The sequence below is a fragment of the Maylandia zebra genome, linkage group LG3, assembly GCF_041146795.1.
Source record: "Maylandia zebra isolate NMK-2024a linkage group LG3, Mzebra_GT3a, whole genome shotgun sequence".
Lineage (NCBI taxonomy): Eukaryota > Metazoa > Chordata > Actinopteri > Cichliformes > Cichlidae > Maylandia > Maylandia zebra.
The window spans coordinates 62496681-62517155 of record NC_135169.1 but is presented as its reverse complement, the minus strand read 5'-3'; the positions used below and the strand labels follow the sequence as shown (position 1 = coordinate 62517155).

General features: G+C 42.1%; 1 protein-coding gene across 2 annotated transcripts in view; it reads left to right on the top strand.

Annotated features, from left to right (window-relative positions):
* Positions 1-20475, top strand: part of LOC112432493 (NACHT, LRR and PYD domains-containing protein 12-like) — a 773783-nt gene that overhangs the window by 108276 nt on the left and 645032 nt on the right. For both annotated transcript variants that reach the window (XM_076882532.1, XM_076882533.1), the window contains exon 11: positions 1508-1684. In XM_076882532.1, coding sequence (XP_076738647.1) covers positions 1508-1684 — 177 coding nt within the window. The remainder of the gene's footprint in view (positions 1-1507; positions 1685-20475) is intronic.

Genomic DNA, 20475 nt, shown 5'->3' with positions numbered 1-20475 from the left:
TGGAGTGGTGACGGGGAGATGTTTGACAGGACAGTGTTTCAGCCTCCACAGGTTCATGTTGTGCTCCATCAGTCAGTGAAGATGAAGTCAGTGCTGATGAGGCTGTAGAGTGTGTGAGGGATGTGAATGAGGATGATGAAGATCTGATGATAGCAGATAATAACAGGCTGCAGAGACTTTGAGCCATACAGGGCACACAGTGTGTGTACAGAACAGCTGAAATCATTATGGAGGCCTCACTGGAATATGGAAGCATCACAGTACAGCTTCAGTGAAGCATTAAAGTCTCTGATATGAGATGAGAAATGAAGCAGCCAGAGCTTTTTCATGAGTGGAAATCCACTGTGACTGTGAGCTGCTGCTACAGCCTCCAGATTAGCCAGCAGCTCATCCTGCTCAACATTTTCTCACCAACTTTAATGGAAGTGTGATGTTTTCAGCTGGAGTGATGGTCAGGGTGGCCTCCCTCTCCTCTTCTTCTCCTCTTCCTCTTTCATTTGTAAAGCCACTTCTGCTGCTTTCATTCATTTGGAAGTCCTGTAGCTGAGTTTGGGAGAGACTAACAGCCTCGGCAGCAGAGGGGAGAAAGGCTGTAACACCACCACTTTACTCTGTTCTACCTGTCACATCATTTTATCAGGAAACAAATATGCTCATGTTTTTACTATGTTTGTCTTGAAAATGTAAGAAGATCACATGGTGCTTTTTATTATTGTGTTGGTTTGTTTCCTGTCTCTTGGATGGAGCCAGCTGTGCGTTGCCCCTGGGACTGTGGTCAGAGTGTGTGCTGGATAATCCGGCCCAGGATGAGGCCAAACTGACATGGGATGAAATGTCTGTCACATAATTGAGCTTAGTCTAGTTTCATTTCTGCACAATTTAAAAAAACCAAAACTTTGTTCTGTCTTTTCTATGTTATACTGTAGACTTTCTTTGATACTGTGTCCAAAAGGAGCAGCTTTTACTTTGAAGGGGAGGTGTCTCTGTTTCCTCCTCAGGTTGGATGATGGAAGGAAATTAGTGTGTGATGTTCTTTCAGTGTTGCACTTTGTAGATGCTCCCTGAGCACTGGTCTCACAGCCAGCTGCACATAGAGACCAGTGTTGTTAGTCCAGGTCAGAAGATGACTTTTTGGAATGAAAATGAGCTTGTAGTTTGTCTGCTTTAATAATGTGACTGGAAAAAGGTGTTGGACTTCAAATATGTCCATTTCTTTCACACTTCACCTTTAAAAGTGAAGCCTTGTGGTTCCTGGAAGGAAAAACACGACTTTTTCAAGTCTTTGTCCTGTTTTTGTGATAAATGTACGACTTTAATGTGAAACATTCAGAGTTTTTTCTCTTGTTGTGTTTGTTGGAAGCTGCTTCCTGTTGGCTTCAGCTGTTTGGAGTTTCCATTTTCTAAACTTCTACATTCTGAACCTTCTTCAGCTCTGAACAGATGATGAAACACTGAATGATTTCAAGCACTTTGTCTAATAAACTTACATCTTTCATTCTTTATACAGATTGATGGACTGTGGTTTGTCAGAGATCAGCTGTGATTATCTGGCAGCAGCACTGAAGTCCAACCCCTCCCATCTGAGACAGCTGGACCTGAGCTACAACAACAAGCTGCAGGATTCAGGAGTGAAGCATCTGTGTGGTTTCCTGGAGAGTCCAGGATGTGGACTTGAAACTCTGAGGTCAGTCAGCATGTTTTAGTTGTGCTGAGATGAATATGATGTGAAAGTTGTGCTGACACTAAACTGCAGACATCAGGCTGATATTATACTGATCCACACTGAGGATCTTCATGGTAAAGTCTGTTTTCTTCTTCTCTGGTTTAGTCCATTGACTGCAGCAGAACAATGTTCACATTTCAAACCTCAAAGAAGAAGAAAAATCCTCCACTGGATAATTCACTGTGAAACTCTCCAACTCTTCATTCCACCTTAAAGTCTGACACTGAAATCCAAAGCAAAATGTGCGTTTGCTTTACAGACAGCAGTCCAACACAAACATACACACATCATCCAAAACACAGTCCAACATCCAAATCTCCTCCACTGCCAGCATGAATGATGGGAAAGAGAAGGAGGAACACTCTGACATTCAGGGTTAGAATGAGTTTCATGAAGCAGACTGTGAAGATCAAAGCTGCATTAGAAAGCTTACATGAATGAATGAGTGGACAGAAGTGGACAGAGATCATCTGAAGCACTTCAAAGGCTTTAAATCAGCACATTTCTCTTTATTCTTTATCAACTCTGTTAGTTTCTCTCAGTTTTCTGTGGAATGAAGCTAACAGCAGGCTAATAAGATGCTGACCAATAGGTTTCTATTAAAGGTTGTAATTTGTATATGAAAAAGTGCTTTGGCTCAGCAGGGATCAGCTTACAGGTAGAATACAGCTGCTGGATGGGATTAGCATGTCATAGCTATCTACCAAACTGCTAACTGGGGGATTTCAGGCCATCTATGGATCATTTTTGCTAACTGTTTATTCAGCTTAGGCTCACAGGGCTGCAGCCTGTGCCCTAGCTGTCATAGGGCAAGAGGCGTGGTCCACCTGCACAGGTGAGCAGTCCATCACAGGGCCAACAGAGAGAGACAGAGAAGCACTCTCTCACATCCACACCTACAGCCAATTTAGAAGCACCAATGAACCTAAGCAGCATTTCATTGGACTGTGGGAGAACATCCAACCTCCACAGAAAGGCCAACAAGCTTCAACCTACAACCTTCTTGCTTTAAGGCACTAGTGCTAACCACTTTTCCCCATCAGTCATTTCAGCCCAAATCCTGCATCTTCCTGTTTCTGACTCCAGGCCAGCTCCACTAACACTTTCTCATCAGACACTGCCACCTAGTGGAGGAAGTCTTAGTTCCATTTGAAGCTTCAGATGACAGTTAGTTCCTTTACAAAGAGGTGGAGGTGATGGGGCCACAGCACCATCATCACTGAGTGCCATAGGACACTTAACCTTTGTTTCCATATGCTGAGAACTTCCTGTTGTTCCAAGGAGGACTGGAAAATGTGTGAAAATCTCCCAGTCAGTTCCTCACAGCACACTTCAATCATTTCCCTCCCACAGCATCAGGACCAGGGCTTTTTCTCTCTTTGCTCCCACTAAGAGATTTCCACACAAACACCTCATCAGTGGGACTCTCAGAGCTACCAGCCCTTTGCTACAATCACAAAGCTCTTCATTGAAATCAATGATATCAAAGCTGGAATCCAATGAGTCCAAGTCTTCTGATGATTCAGCATCACATTCATCTTTGCTCCTTGTTCTGCATCCCCACCATGGACTTCATTCCTTTCCAAGCCAGCCTTGATTGTCCTTTATTCAGCTCATCCTCTGCTTTACTTTTACACCTGATTTTAGCTGCTTTATCTCTCTTTCAACAAGTTTCTGTGCCTCAATCTTTTTCTTCTCTCCCTCATAACAAGACAGCTTCTTGTGCCTGAGAACATGTTGGAGTGATTTACTAATCCAGGGCTGCTTATTGGGGAAAATACTTCCTGTTTCTAAAGTATTCCCCATTTTTCCCAGAAAGAAATGTAAGTAGAAATCGATGATCTAAGTGAGAACATGAGCCTTTAAAAAGTCCCAGTGGGTGCAGTCAAAGCAGTCCCTCAGTCCCAGTATAGAGTCTTTGGTCCAGACTGGAACAACTGTGTGCCCAGTTTGAGCTCTCTTCAGTGCTGTGACCTGACAGACCCAGAGGGGCCATCACATCACATTTAGAAGCTCCCCTAATGGAGCCACAACACATGTCCAACACTTAGTCTGTCTTGTTGGACCAACTGGAAGAAATGATTCAAGGACTTAGTCACAGAACAGAGATTCAAATCTCCAAAATCCAACTGGCTGCATCAGGACATATAGTCTGAAACTCTGCACAGTTTCCTGTTTGAAGCTGCTTCCTGTTGGCTTCAGCTGTTTGGAGTTTCCATTTTCTAAACTTCTACATTCTGAACCTTCTTCAGCTCTGAACAGATGATGAAACACTGAATGATTTCAAGCTCACACTTTGTCTAATAAACTTACATCTTTCCTTCTTTATACAGATTGATGGGCTGTGGTTTGTCAGAGATCAGCTGTGATTATCTGGCAGCAGCACTGAAGTCCAACCCCTCCCATCTGAGACAGCTGGAGCTGAGAGGAAACTACCTGAAGGATCTAGATTTGAAGCAGCTGTCTGATCTTCAGCAGAGTCCAGACTACAGACTGGAGACTCTGGTGTAAGTAGAGTGATGGAGTGAGTGGGTGGTGCTGTCAGCAGTACTGTACTAAACACAGTCAGTATGAAACAAAGATCCAGTGTTTCCTGTAAAGCTGCAGCTTCTCAGTGAAGCTGTGAGAGGAGAATGGTGACAGGCTTCAGGATTGGACACAAACACTTCCTGTTTCTGACCTTTATGGTCACCATAGTAACAGCTGACATGCTCTGATCAAACGCTGTCAACAGCCAATCAGCTCTCTGAACAAAGCAGCACGCAGACCAATGACTGCATTCATTTCCAAGTTTAAAGCAGTGAAGAACACAGTCTGTAGGTGAGGAAGAATTTAGTGAGAGCAGATGTTTGGATGGAATTCCTCCAGTTAACAGCTGGAACCGTCCATCTGGATTGTTGGGCTTGTTGTTGGGGTTCCTACAGAGCTCAGAGTGGACACACCAAGGTTCTTCTAATGAATGAAAGTCCAAACTCAAACTAGGAGGGAAAAACATTTTCATCAACTTCAATAAAAATCCAAAGATTAGAAAAAGTGAAGCAACAATGAGTCCTAGTACAGTCCCAGCACTGAAGTCCCTGCTGCTCTTTATACTGGATGTGCTGCATCACTGACTGACAGCTGATGAAGAGTCTCTGGAAACACTCGTTTATCTCCTCTGCTCTTCCTTCTTCTCTCTGCAGGTGGAGCTGATGATGGTAAACAGGACGGTGTGTGTGCTGAGAGAGGAGGAGCTGTGTCCTGATGATCCAGAGAGGTTGAAGCAGCAGCAGCTTGTGTGTAGAGACGCTCTGACTGGGCCATGTTACTGGGAGGTGGAGAGGAGAGCTTCATCCAGCAGTGACTGACAGAGGAATGAGAAGAAGTGCAGATGACTGTCAGTGCTGCAGAGTGAACTGCTCTGAGAACAGCTCCACTGTCAGACACAATGTAGAGTCCAGCATCATCCCTGTGTGTCCCTCTGGATCTGACAGAGGATCATCAGTGTATCTGGACTGCTCTGCTGCTGCTCTGTCCTTCTACAGTCTCTGCACAGTCTCTGTCTGACTCTGGCTTCAGACCCTCCTGGATCAAACTCACCTGGAAAGACTTTCAAATTCAAATTGTATTTGTCACACACACAACCATACCCAGTATGACATGAGGTGAAATGCTTGAAGCTGTGCAATGCCCGACCATTAAATGACAGTGGTTTTACAGTATTTACAATTTACAGGTTGTCAGGTTTTGTATTGTTGATTATCATTTATGCTTAGAAATATCTACTTATATATGCTCAGAGTTTTATAATTAGTTTTAGATTGGTAGAGGTTTGATCCTTAATAGTCTGCAAAGGCTTGGTGTGCATTCCAGAGTGTTCTGGCATAAACGTATCTATATCTGTTTTAGTCTAAGTGCCTTTTGTTTAGATGAACTGCTGGGCCCTATTTCAGGAAGCCGGTTACAATTAGTTCAATCAACGCGGAGTTGCTTTAACCCCAAGTTAAGCGCGCGCACGAGGATACATAAAGCCCTGATTAGTGGAGCACAGATTAAGCGAGTCACCATGGAGACGGAGGGAAAGAAGGCTCAGTCAATGTATTTTACAGCGCTTGAGGCCGAAATTCTGATGGCAGCATATGCCGATAACATGCAAATTTTGCGGAAAAAAAGCAAAACAAAGGGAGCATGCATGTTAAAACATAGCCGACAGAGTCAATGCGTGAGTGTTAATTTAAACATTGATCTAGGGATTTCCACCCATTTAACACGTTATTTTATTATATTTTATTTTATTTTTTATTTTATACATTTTATTTTGTGACGTGATGTGAGCGCAGGTGCAACCCAACAGGCCCCAAACGTTCCTGGCAGCAAGTAAAAATGAAATAAAATATAGTCCAAACAGGTAAGGTGTAATTGTATTATGAGCCACAGTGCTTGGTCTGTTTGTCCGATGTAAATCAATTGCAGTTAGAGGCTACATTAATTTTCTTTCTGTAAGCACTTATTGAAATTATCTGAGCACATTACAAGTACATATTTGCTTACTCTGTATGCTCAAATGTGACCCGTTATGGCCAACAGAAAAAAAGCGGAGGCCCGAAAAACAGGTGGGGGTCCTCCACCACCACCACTCACAGAGCCTGGCCACTTGGCTTCCACATTTGTGATAATGTTGGCAGCATCACATATGATCTTCACAGTGCAGAGAACACAAATTAGCATCCATTACTATGATGAAATAATTTGTTAGTTTGAAATGCTACAGGGAACTATGTACCTGCACATTAATGCTGTGGAAAGACTTCCTGTTCACATAGTCTCCTTCATTTACTGAAGGAGCAATGATTGGAATGTGAGTGCCATCTGTACAGCCAATCACGCCTGGGAACCGTGAAAATAAATGTAAAATTTAAGTAGTAGTTCAAGTATCACCACATCATGATTTAAGTTTTGTTCATCCTGATACCTGCAATTTTGTGGAATCCCTCTTTGATAAATCTTGTGGGTCTATGACCGGGGAACACAAACGAGTACAGGAGACGTTTCAGTGCAACTGTAACATTCCTGACTGCCCGACGGAAACGTGCTCAGCGTCACCAATATTATACAGAAAGCTCCCGTTTGCAAAAAACCGAAGTGCAATACAAATAATATGTACAGAACTGAGAGAATGTCCGCGATGTGTCACATGAGCAATATTAGGCCTGAGGATGTTATTCAAATAACTTATAGATTGTGCTGCAAACCTGTAACGTTCACACAGAAAATCATCAGGAAATGATAAAATGTCCAAACGCGCTCTAATCACTCTCTCCCGGCGGAGAGCTCTGCGGAGAATTTGGGCTTCAACATCTACTGGCTCTTCAATGAAGGGGCACGCCATGTCTGACACTTCCTACAGTCAGGTTTCTGACAAAGAGGCGGAGACAGTCAGGGTTAGTTGAAGTAAACCTGCTAGGGGGCAGGTTAGCTTCACGGAGTGTGTCGTCATAGTAACTCACTCAGAATTAATCTAAACTCGCTTTGTGAAACCGAAAAACCAGAGTTTTCATTAACTCAGGGTATACTTACTCAGAGTTTGCACTAAACCGGCTTTCTGAAACAGGGCCCTGGACTTCCAGACCAGCAGGGTTAGGGAAGTCATTTATGGGGTCACACTCTGACCCCCCCCCCCCCCCCCCCCCACACACACACACACACACACACACTTACAAAACTTACAGGCAAGGTACTCTTTGTTTGTATGTAGACGTCATATTTTAATGAACCTATGTATATTCATGTAACCTCAATAAAAGAGCAGTGTTACGGGGGAGCAGACGAGAGCAACTGGGGTCAAGCGAAGGAGCGGCGTTTGTCCGGTTCTCTCCTGTGCACGAGAAACATGAAGAACTTTGCCTACTCGTGTCTTGTTTTGCTGTGTAGCAAATTGTCCTTAACGTTCCAGCGAATAGGTTTATGCTACAAACCTATCACAGGTTATTACAAAATTTACAGATTTAACTTTAAATTTACAGTAAAAATGTGCAAATAGCAGAAAGAGATTATAAGTGAGTGCACATGAAGAAAAACCAGAGTGCGTGTGGTGATGTGATGTGTGTGAGAGTCCAGTCTTATAGTGATGTGGTGTGTGTGGGAGAGTTCAGTCCTACACCTGGTTCATGCCGCAATGTATTGCGCCATTTTCTGGGTCCACAAATCAAAACAAACGCACCGTGTTGGAACGACGACGACAAGAAACATGCTTAAAAGCAGCTCAAAAGAAAACGGACGGTATAGAGACCGATTGCATCCAGAGGCGAAGCAGCAGCACTCGAAAAACATTAGAGTGCATCGCAAATCTGGACCCATATGAAATACGGCAGTGGAGTAAAGACCCAGACGACTTACCGCCACTGTCCTACCCTGATATCTTCACGTATCTTGTTTGTGGAGTAAGCGATCACACTGCGAACCAGTTTCGTAATAACAAGTCACTGGAGGCGCACATCCAATTTACAAATGGCTGGGTGCAAGATTTGGCTATTTTCAAGCCGCCAAACTGTGAGTACGTCGTCATTAATACCAAGGTAAGTTAACTGGAGTGCATCGAGTGAAATAGCCATTGTCCACCCCCCACCTTATTTAATGTTGTGTGATTTGGCCATCTGAACACGCTACCTATATAAATCCAAGCAGGAAGCATGTTTTAATAGTGTGATTGGGCCATCTGAACAGCCTACCTATATAAATCCCAGCAGGAAGCATGTTTTAATAGTGTGATTGGGCCATCTGAACAGCCTACCTATATAAATCCCAGCAGGAAGCATGTTTTAATAGTGTGATTGGGCCATCTGAACATGCTACCTATATAAATCCAAGCAGGAAGCATGTTTTAATAGTGTGATTGGGACATCTGAACATCCTACCTATATAAATCCAAGCAGGAAACATGTTTTAATAGTGTGATTGGGCCATCTGAACAGCCTACCTATATAAATCCCAGCAGGAAGCATGTTTTAATAGTGTGATTGGGACATCTGAACACGCTACCTATATAAATCCCAGCAGGAAACATGTTTTAATAGTGTGATTGGGCCATCTGAACATCCTACCTATATAAATCCCAGCAGGAAGCATGTTTTAATAGTGTGATTGGGCCATCTGAACATCCTACCTATATAAATCCCAGCAGGAAGCATGTTTTAATAGTGTGATTGGGCCATCTGAACATCCTACCTATATAAATCCCAGCAGGAAACATGTTTTAATAGTGTGATTGGGCCATCTGAACAGCCTACCTATATAAATCCCAGCAGGAAGCATGTTTTAATAGTGTGATTGGGCCATCTGAACATCCTACCTATATAAATCCCAGCAGGAAGCATGTTTTAATAGTGTGATTGGGCCATCTGAACATGCTACCTATATAAATCCCAGCAGGAAGCATGTTTTAATAGTGTGATTGGGCCATCTGAACATGCTACCTATATAAATTCCAGCAGGAAGCATGTTTTAATAGTGTGATTGGGTCATCTGAACATGCTACCTATATAAATCCCAGCAGGAAGCATGTTTTAATAGTGTGATTGGGTCATCTGAACATGCTACCTATATAAATCCCAGCAGGAAGCATGTTTTAATAGTGTGATTGGGTCATCTGAACATCCTACCTATATAAATCCCAGCAGGAAGCATGTTTTAATAGTGTGATTGGGTCATCTGAACACGCTACCTATATAAATCCAAGCAGGAAGCATGTTTTAATAGTGTGATTGGGCCATCTGAACACGCTAGCTATACGACGGAGCCATTAACCACGTAAGGTAGCATATTCTGATAAGTTAGCACGGATTGATAGACAAGACTATAAATCTACGCTACGGTAGGATGTTTTGACAGAACACCTTTTCTCGTCCCCAACATTTTTCTTTTGTTAAGCTTACTGTTATCAAGGCATGGTAAATGAACAGTAAACGTTGCCTGATGACTAATCTTCTCGTTTCCCTCTCATTGATTTATTTGGGTTGTCATGGCAGAAGTATTAAACGATGCCTTTTATTAGAACATAAGCATTTAAATGCAGTGATTGTATTTGAATTAGTTAAATATGAGTGGGCAACTCTGACCATGACAAGACTGCATTTGCTCTAAAGAATTAATAAAAAAATTTAGACATATTGTTGTCATTATTTTTACTCTTCAATTTTATGTGTTTTTTCTTTAAGATGGTATCAGAAGTTGCTCCTCCACCATGAAAAAAACCATCTGCATGTATTCTTTCACTACATCCACGATTCTCCTCTGTGGTCTTCCTCATTCATCCTGTTTGGAGCTTAATGTTCAACATCCTTTATCTGTTAAAATTACAGAAGGAGAAGAAAGTAATCATCAGAGCAGGAATCATGATAAATGATAAATAGATTACCAGTACATACAAACATAACACTTGCATCATTTCTCTGATAACGCTGCATTGGATGGGTTTATTAACTGTGGGCTGAAATTGTACTACAGTCTGCTGGTGAGGAACTTTTTTGAGTGTTGAATAAAATGTCCTCCACAATCTGTATATGAATTGTCATTAAAACCATAGAGATTCTTACTTATAAAGGAAAGAAAAGTGGGACAAAGCCCATCAACATATAGTGTATATTTTCTGAAACATTACAAAGATGCAGGTAATTCTGGGTTCACCTGAATTACAGATTAGACTGGTGGACAAACAGAGATGTTGTGTACAACTGGTGACAGCATCAGTGACAACAAATTAATCAGCAAGGCTTGAAGCAGAATTAGGAGGCGTCAGAGTCAGCGAGGGTCAGAGATCGATGAACGAATTTCCCCCCTTCATGGATAATGCATCCCCCTCAGAAGGATTCAAAATTAGGCCACGAAGAACAGTTCAGGAAACCTATTTTGTTTCGTCTGTGAAACTGTCAGTGTTGGGAAGGTTACTTTTAAAATGTATTCCACTACAGATTACAGAATACATGCCCCAAAATGTATTTTGTAACAAACACTGCTGAGTTTGTCCTGGTGGATCATCAGGGGTGCAAAGCCTCACAGATGATGTGCAGCAGTGGGTCCCTCAGTCTGTCCTCACTCTGGACACTTGCAGTCGTCACACATGGAAATCAAATGTGTGATAAGCTGCAGGATTCAAACACAAGTGTAACTTATAAATACATGTTCATACTTTTATTCCACAATCAGAGAGAAAGAAACAGAGAGAGAGTGCAGGACAGACAGACAGGTGACAGTCTCAGGTGTAGACACTGCTACAAAACAGCACAGGAGAAGCAGGATTTAGTGTTTGTGTTATTACGAGTGCTAAACAAGAAGAGTTCCCAGATGGTACAGTGGACACATGTGTGACTGCTGTGATTAAAGCATCTTTCTTTCAGCTTAACGAGTGAACCGTCAGCTCGTTCAAACACACGTTAAAGTCCGTTTGGCTCGACACCACCGAACAGAGGCAGCAATATAACATAGCTAACATTAACAGTGCAGTGAATCGTGCTTGTGCCGTGATATTCAGGACTGCAAACCGAGCAGCATCACTGACTTTCAGCTTGTTGTGTTTGTGGATATATGACTGACTTTAATTATCCACAAAATCATCAGATTCTCTGTAAGATTAAGGTCGACTATCGAACGGCGTATAAAGTAAAGGGTTTAAAACAAAGTAAACGCTGAAAGTACAAACATCACTAATGTCACATAACTTTGCCGACATGTGGCCAACAGTAATGTTTTAATGTTCTTCATTATTAAACATTTGCACATAAATAAGTGCAAGTTTTTTTCTTTTTGCAGGATTTTTCTTTTTGCAGGATTTTTCTTTTTGCAAGTGTTTTCTGAAGTTGCAGTCCGTTTGGCCTCTCAGGGCCACCGTAAATATACTATCATGCTGTTTACAACTACATGAATGTGATTTATTACTATTACTGAAGGTCCGCGGCTGGTAGCCGAAAATTAGCTTTACTTTGTTGTCTGGGTCAAGTTTGCTAGCGAGAGAAAGAGAAAGGCTGCTCCAACGGAACTTATTGTTTCAGAGGAAAACACGAACACAATGTACAGTCGAGTCTTAATAGCTTACTTACAACTGGGCTTATCAGGCACTCTTTTTGGCTGCAGTGGTTATTATTATATTTACATGCTTCCAGCTCCCGTTTCTGCTCAATGACAACTCATACTTTTCCTTTTTCTCCCTCCTTGCGCTCACAGACACATAACGGGTATGGCAGTCCATTCTCTCTGCAGCACGGACTACACTGCCAATGAGGCTACATTCTTTAGGGCTATGCCTGTAGCATTCTGCCTATTAGTTTGGCACAACAACAACAACAACAAAAAGGCGCTCTCTCACCCAGGAAACACACAGGCTGTGTCCCAATTCAGGGTCTGCACGCTTGAAGTACGCGCACTACATACGGTGCGTCCTATAAGTACGAGAAGTGCGGAAGTGAGAGGCTTGTGAAATGGGACGGTATATGCTTCGTCGCGCTGTTCAAGTTGCCTAGCAACCATGATACTAACCGCGATATATATGTATACACATATATATATATATATATATATATATATATATATATATATATATATATATATACACATTTATATGTATATATATATATATATATATATATATATATATATATATATATATACACATTTATATGTATATATATATATATATATATATATGTGTGTATATATGTATATATACACACATATATATACACACATATACATATATCACTGACTTTCAGCTTGTTGTGTTTGTGGATATATGACTGACTTTAATTATTAAACATTCGCACAGAAATAAGTGACGTCATATTCAGTACTTTTGACAGTTCACTCTTCGGCCGCTCCATCTTATTAGGGAAATTCCAAATACATAAATGTAAATTTCAAAACTCAACCCCATCATTTAATTTGTTTTTGATTGAAATTGAATATTACTTAAACTCTCTAAAATTAACTTCCAATAAAAAAGGTTTATCATTGATTTAAATTCATTCAGAAATGTTTAACGAATGAGCTGTCACAACTTTCAAGTACAAAGTTGTTATGAAGTCTGTCACATTCCCCCTTTTTTTCTTTTTTTCTTTTTTCCCCTTTATTTATTTACCCTTCTTATTTCACTGTACTGTATACTGTTACTCTTATTTGCCTTGTGTGTCTACTGTACAAACTGAACTGGAATGACTGACTGTTCGCGTTATAATTTCAATAAAGTTTGAAAAAAAAAAAACTCTTCTGCTCCCTTCTGCCGTATTTTGCGGCAAAATTATCCACACCCACCGCCGCGCTATGAATTGTGGGATATATGGGACCACGAAGCGTGCACCGGACCACGCTTGATATTTGGGGAAATCGACGGCGCATTTGGAGTATGCATTTGAAGTACACTTCGAATTGGGACAGCCGTCGTCGCGTGGCGGTGACGTAACCGCACTTAAAATGCGTACTTCGCATTCGCTTTGCAAGCGTGCAGACCCTGAATTGGGACACAGCCACAGTCGCAGAGAGAGCGACACCGTGTAACCATGGCAACCGTAACGCTGCCGCCTGGAACAACGGAACATAACTGTCAAACAAAACCTAAACAGTCCTGACCTGCGACAATATGAATCAGAAATATGAAATATGTATGTGGGGTAATCAGGTTGTTAGCTTTTAACTGTTGCAAATCTGCAACGCCTGCCTTGAGAGGGTTAACACAGCAATCTCAGAAACCATACAGTAATTTTGGGTGTGGATCACAGGGTAAATGTGGACATGGCCTAGAGTCAGAATCTAGTGAAATATCAGTGTCACTTGTCAAAGGAGCTTGCAAAGAAAAGCGTCTGGACTTCTTTAAGTTGCTTGAAGACGTTTCACCTCTCATCCGAGAAGCTTCTTCAGTTCTAAGGTCAAATGGTGGAGAGTCCCAGATATAAACCTAGTGGGAGTAATCCCCCACAGAGGGACAAAAGGACCCCCTGATGATCCTCTAATCACCTGAGCCAAGGTGTGAAATTGGGTGTGGGACCCAATCAGCCAGAGTTTCGGGTGTGTTCATTGTGAAACCTGGCCCCACCTTGTCATGCGAACATGCATGACAAGGTGGGGCCAGGTCCTTACTCAGGTTTTTCAGGGTGATGCGATTAATGACTTGCACTTTTTTGTTATTACTTGCATTTTTACACAATGCTCTTCTACTCTGACTGACACTTTCAACTACCAGCTTGACCGCGCATCACTCTTTTCTACCTCAAAACGACCAGTTACACATGTCTGCATGAATTCTGCACGCACGTTTTTCACTACAAGCTGCACACAAACACGTGCGCACATCCATGATTTACTCCAAACCTAACCTAACCTTCGGCGCTTTTTAACTTTCAACCCCTTCAGTGGAAACATTGGGAGAAGTTTGCCAGTGTGGTATTATAATATTATTTTATGCCATGTTAGACCCCTAATTGAAGATTGTGAATTATTATGTAATTTTAGTTTGCATTATTTTCCTGAATTAGAAGAAGCTGATAACTATTGCATTTGTTAAACTGATTTGCATTACATTAGACTGCTGATTTATTGTGAATGAATGATATTGTTTTATGATGCATTATACTGCTGAGTTATAAGAAATACTGTTCGCAGAAAGTCATCGCCTTATTTGTCTGATTAGAAGAGAACATGCTGGAGTTTTCTGCCCCATCTCAGCAGGAGCAGATAAACAGGGAGCCAAGGTCGTAGCTTAGGTGCCTTGTGAGAGAAAGAATGTGATTGTTTAGGCGTTTATGATAAGGTGGAGGCACCAGAGGCTATAAGAGTTTGATCAATGCTCCACCATTTTGAGATCTGAGGCTGTCTGCGTACGGTGTCCATCTCCCACGCGTGTGATCATTAAAATCATCGTTTGACTCAACCCGGTCGGACCAGTGTTGTTATTGTGGTTTTTCCTCTTGTATCCATCCCCAATATTTGAATCCGTAACACCATCAAACTCGTCGTTGGAGGGGAGAGGGAGGAGAAACAGGAGGACAAAGGATGGCGGGAACAACTGAGTGTAGTGCTTTTTTTTTTCAACTGTGCAATATTTGCAATATTGTTTTATATTCGACCTTTTTTGTGGGGCAAATAATATTGACACCAGTCATTTTGTGTTTTTCTGAAATTATTCTGTTATTGTGTACAAAATATTAAAAAAATTAAGCTATATATGTTGATGCATGCCTTTATTACCAGTCGCATTGATTACTGTAACGCCCTGCTCTCTGGTCTCCCCAAAAAGAATATATCACCCATACAACTTTTACAAAACTGCAGCTCGTGTGCTGATGAAGACCAGAGGGTGGGCCCACAGTACACCAGTTTTAGAATCGCTGCATTGGCTCCCCGTGTGTTTCCGGATCGATTTTAAAGTTCTTTTATTGGTTTTTAAATGTCTTAATGGTCTGCTTCTCTCAATGACTATCGCCCTGTAGCCCTCACCTCAGTAGTGATGAAGTGCTTTGAACGCCTGGTCAGAGACTTCATCATTTCTTCACTACCAGACACACTGGACCCACTACAGTTCGCTTACCGTCCAAATCGTTCCACAGACGATGCCATCTCTCATCTCCTCCACACATCACTCACTCACTTGGACACTAGAAGGGGGAATTATGTTAAAATGCTCTTCATAGACTACAGCTCTGCATTTAACACCATAATTCCCTCCACACTCACCACCAAGCAGGAGCATCTGGGACTCAGCTCATCTATGTGTCAGTGGATCTCCAACTTCCTAACTGGCAGACCACAGGCAGTAAGGATGGGCGGACATGTCTTCCTCAGCAGGAGAGGAACTACCAGACCCCCGTCATCAACGAGTGCCCAGTGGAGAGAGTGGACAGCTTCAAATACCTCGGAGTTCACATCACGCAGGACCTGTCATGGTCCTGTCACATCAACACCATGGTGAAAAAGGCCCGTCAGCGTCTCTACCACCTCAGACGCTTGAGAGACTTCCAACTGCCCTCCAAGGTGCTCAGGAACTTTTACTCGTGCACCATAGAGAGCATCCTGATGGGAAACATCTCAACCTGGTTTGGGAACAGCACCGTGCAGGACAGACAAGCTCTACAGAGGGTTGTGCGGTCAGCTGAGCGCACCATCCGCTCCGAGCTCCCTGACCTGCACTCAATCTACAGCAGGCGGTGCTGGACCAAGGCCAGGAAGATGGTGAAGGACCTCAGCCATCCCAACAACGGACTGTTCTCTCTGCTGAGGTCAGGAAAGCGATTCCGCTCCCTGAAGACCAACACAGAGAGACTGAGGAGGAGCTTCTTCACGCAGGCGATACGGTCTCTCAATCACAATCACACCACCACACAGTACTGACCCACACATATAGTTCTTACACACACACTGGACATTCTGGACATTGTTTTCACTTAAATCACTTTAAGCATATTTGCACTGCACAAGACATAATGTGGATTGCACAACGCTGGGCACTATATTCTTTATTTCCAATTAATACTTGTACAGCTGCTGTTATTGTGTATATATTTATTTATTTATATTTCTTCATACATTCTTATACAGGGAGTGCAGAATTATTAGGCAAGTTGTATTTTTGAGGAATAATTTTATTATTGAACAACAACCATATGCTCAATGAACCCAAAAAACTCATTAATATCAAAGCTGAATGTTTTTGGAAGTAGTTTGTAGTTTTAGCTATTTTAGGGGGATATCTGTGTGTGCAGGTGACTATTACTGTGCATAATTATTAGGCAACTTAACAAAAAACAAATATATACCCATTTCAATTATTTATTTTTACCAGTGAAACCAATATAACATCTCCACATTCACAAATATACATTTCTGACATTCAAAAAAAACCCCAAAAACAAATCAGCGACCAATATAGCCACCTTTCTTTGCAAGGACACTCAAAAGCCTGCCATCCATGGATTCTGTCAGTGTTTTGATCTGTTCACCATCAACATTGCGTGCAGCAGCAACCACAGCCTCCCAGACACTGTTCAGAGAGGTGTACTGTTTTCCCTCCTTGTAAATCTCACATTTGATGATGGACCACAGGTTCTCAATGGGGTTCAGATCAGGTGAACAAGGAGGCCATGTCATTAGTTTTTCTTCTTTTATACCCTTTCTTGCCAGCCACGCTGTGGAGTACTTGGACGCGTGTGATGGAGCATTGTCCTGCATGAAAATCATGTTTTTCTTGAAGGATGCAGACTTCTTCCTGTACCACTGCTTGAAGAAGGTGTCTTCCAGAAACTGGCAGTAGGACTGGGAGTTGAGCTTGACTCCATCCTCAACCCGAAAAGGCCCCACAAGCTCATCTTTGATGATACCAGCCCAAACCAGTACTCCACCTCCACCTTGCTGGCGTCTGAGTCGGACTGGAGCTCTCTGCCCTTTACCAATCCAGCCACGGGCCCATCCATCTGGCCCATCAAGACTCACTCTCATTTCATCAGTCCATAAAACCTTAGAAAAATCAGTCTTGAGATATTTCTTGGCCCAGTCTTGACGTTTCAGCTTGTGTGTCTTGTTCAGTGGTGGTCGTCTTTCAGCCTTTCTTACCTTGGCCATGTCTCTGAGTATTGCACACCTTGTGCTTTTGGGCACTCCAGTGATGTTGCAGCTCTGAAATATGGCCAAACTGGTGGCAAGTGGCATCTTGGCAGCTGCACGCTTGACTTTTCTCAGTTCATGGGCAGTTATTTTGCGCCTTGGTTTTTCCACACGCTTCTTGCGACCCTGTTGACTATTTTGAATGAAACGCTTGATTGTTCGATGATCAAGCTTCAGAAGCTTTGCAATTTTGAGACTGCTGCATCCCTCTGCAAGATATCTCACTATTTTTGACTTTTCTGAGCCTGTCAAGTCCTTCTTTTGACCCATTTTGCCAAAGGAAAGGACGTTGCCTAATAATTATGCACACCTGATATAGGGTGTTGATGTCATTAGACCACACCCCTTCTCATTACAGAGATGCACATCACCTAATATGCTTAATTGGAGTAAAACAACATGCATGAAGAGGATGATGTGGACAAAATACTCATTTGTCTAATAATTCTGCACTCCCTGTATAGTTCTATATTGTGTATTTTGTTGTACAGTTATTTTATTTTCAACTTTAATTTATATATTTTATCTTATTCTTTCCCAGTTAAATTTACCCTTCATTCTAATTTGTGTTGTACAGTTATTTCAATTTTAACCTTAATTTATATTTTATTCCTTCCTAGTTAAATTTACCCTTTTTAATTTTTCACATTTATTAATTTATCTTATTCATAGCCTTTTCCTTTTTTTTCTTTAGGTCACGAGCAGTTGTCCAAGCATTTCACTGCATATCGTACTGTGTACGACTGTGTACGACTGTGTACGACTGTGTACGTGACAAATAAAATTTGAATTTGAATTTGATTTGGGCCTTCTTATCTCTCAGATCTGCTTTTACCATATGAACCCTCGCGGACCTTGAGGTCCTCTGGCACTGGCCTTTTGACTGTTCCCAAAGTCAGGACATACTCACGGAGAGGCAGCTTTTCAGTGGTATGGTCCTCGTCTGTGGAACAGCCTGCCGGAGGAGCTCAGGGCCGCAGAGAACGTACATGTTTTTAAGAACAGGCTCAAGACCACCTTTTTAATTTAGCTTTCACCTAACGTTTATTTATTTTATGGTTATTTATTCTATCCTGTTATTCTATTTATTAATTTAGGTTTTACCTAATATTTATTGATTATATTCTTACTCATTTTTTATCTTCTTACTCTATTTATATTTATATTTACATTGTAACCCGTTCTTATTTACTTTATCTTTTTACCCTGTATATATCCTATTGTGTCATATCTCCAGTGTTTCCTCGGAGGGGGCTCTCTGCACCGGGGCTGTGATCGGCCGTGGCTGCTGGGGCTCTGGGGGTCCTCTCAGCCTGGCTGGGGGGGGGGGGGGATATATGTGTGTATTATGATTGTTTATGTTAATGAGAGTGTGGGGGATTAGTTGGAGGGCGGGGTGGGGTGCTTTTAACCATGTAAAGCACTTTGTGCTACTTTTTTTGTATGAAAAGTGCTTTATAAATAAGGACTCATAATACAAGTCAGAGCTTTATAAAAAAAAAGGAAAAAAAAGAAAGTTGTGTTTTTGAAATTGGAGCTCAAGTTATTTGTACTTCCAATAGTGTTAACATACTACACAGGTCATGAACAAGATTTCTTTTACATTTTCATTGTAAATGGGCTGAAGCAGTTCATTAAAAGTAGTCTAACATAAATGTAAACGCTGTAATTTGATTTTAATAAACCATGAAACTTGGATGGATTCGATGCCGGCGTGACCACAGTGCACACGTCTGATGTCGCTCACAGTGGTCCAAGGAACCGCTCAGGGAGTTTGTGTGTTCGCTCAGACACGTGAAAAATTAGAGGGAACATTGGGCCTCTGACGTTCAGTACCCAGTTATTAAAATGTTCAGTGTAAATCATCCGCAGCCCACAATAGCAGCTGAATTTACTACGATTTCAGATCTTTTTACACGTCAATAAGAAACCACCGATGTGTAAAACAGGCTGACAACAGAATGACGTAAACCACACTGCTGCAGCTGTGCAGCTCTCAGGTTTATCTATTGTTTCTCTGTGTGGCCAGCAGGGGGAGGTGTTTTGCTTAGTTTTTTTTTTTTTTTTTTTTTAAATATTAATGAAAACATTTTTCATGAAAGTTGCAAATTTGTTATCTGATTTTATGACATTTTTCACTGTGGATTACAACAACATCAACATTAGGAAATGAAATACATTTATAGTAGGTGATCATTAATCACTATTATTGGCACTATTAAAGGGCCCCAAAAATCAAACTTTGCTTAGGGCACCACGGAGGGCCAACCCTTTTTACACTTCAACGATTGTACACAAAATACAATCATCCATCCTTCTATTTATTTTCGTCCACTTATATAATTCAGCATCACAGGGAAGCTGGATCCCAGTTGTTTTTCACAGAGGGCCAAGCAGTGGAGGGAGCTGCCGACCTCCCAGCAATACATGTAAAAGCTTTATTTTATACTGACTCTGGTCATCTTTATCTATCATAAATATTTGCTTCACGATCTGAAACACGTAAGTGTGGCAAATATGCAAATAGCTAAGAAATCAGGTTGGGGTCAATCGTTTCTCACTGCACTTCTGTTAGGCGACTGAATAAAAACACAAAGTCAGCAGTCTGGCTATGAATGTCTTTAATGTTTCCAAGATCAGAATCACATCAGGGTGTACAACCTCACCCCTGGCGCCGTTGCCCACCTCTCAATTTTAAATACACGTAGACATTGAGGGGTACCAAGAGGGGCTATGCGCTTACCTGCTGCTGAGTAATTGCATATGAGAGCATGAGGGTGGGAATGGATGTTTGTATCTGTGTGTGCCTGTTTGTCTGTGTCCATATGTCAGGTCGGGTATCAGACGCCACCTCTCTGGGGACATCTCAGGCCCTCCAAGGTATGGAGGCCTATCTCCCCCCCACCACTCCCCCTGCCAGTGGCAGACACCCTCAGACATCGGTGCGTTGGTGGTTCTTTGTGTCCGGGGATGGGCGTCCAGGTACTGCTTGTCGGGGCCTGGAGCCTGGGGCTCACTCGGGCTCCTTCAGGGGTGGGGTGGCTTTGGCCTCTCAGCCTGGGGCTCGGTCACTCTGGCACAGCTGGCTGCCGGCGGAGCTCACGGGCACGTCACGTTTAAATCATGCTTTTTATCTG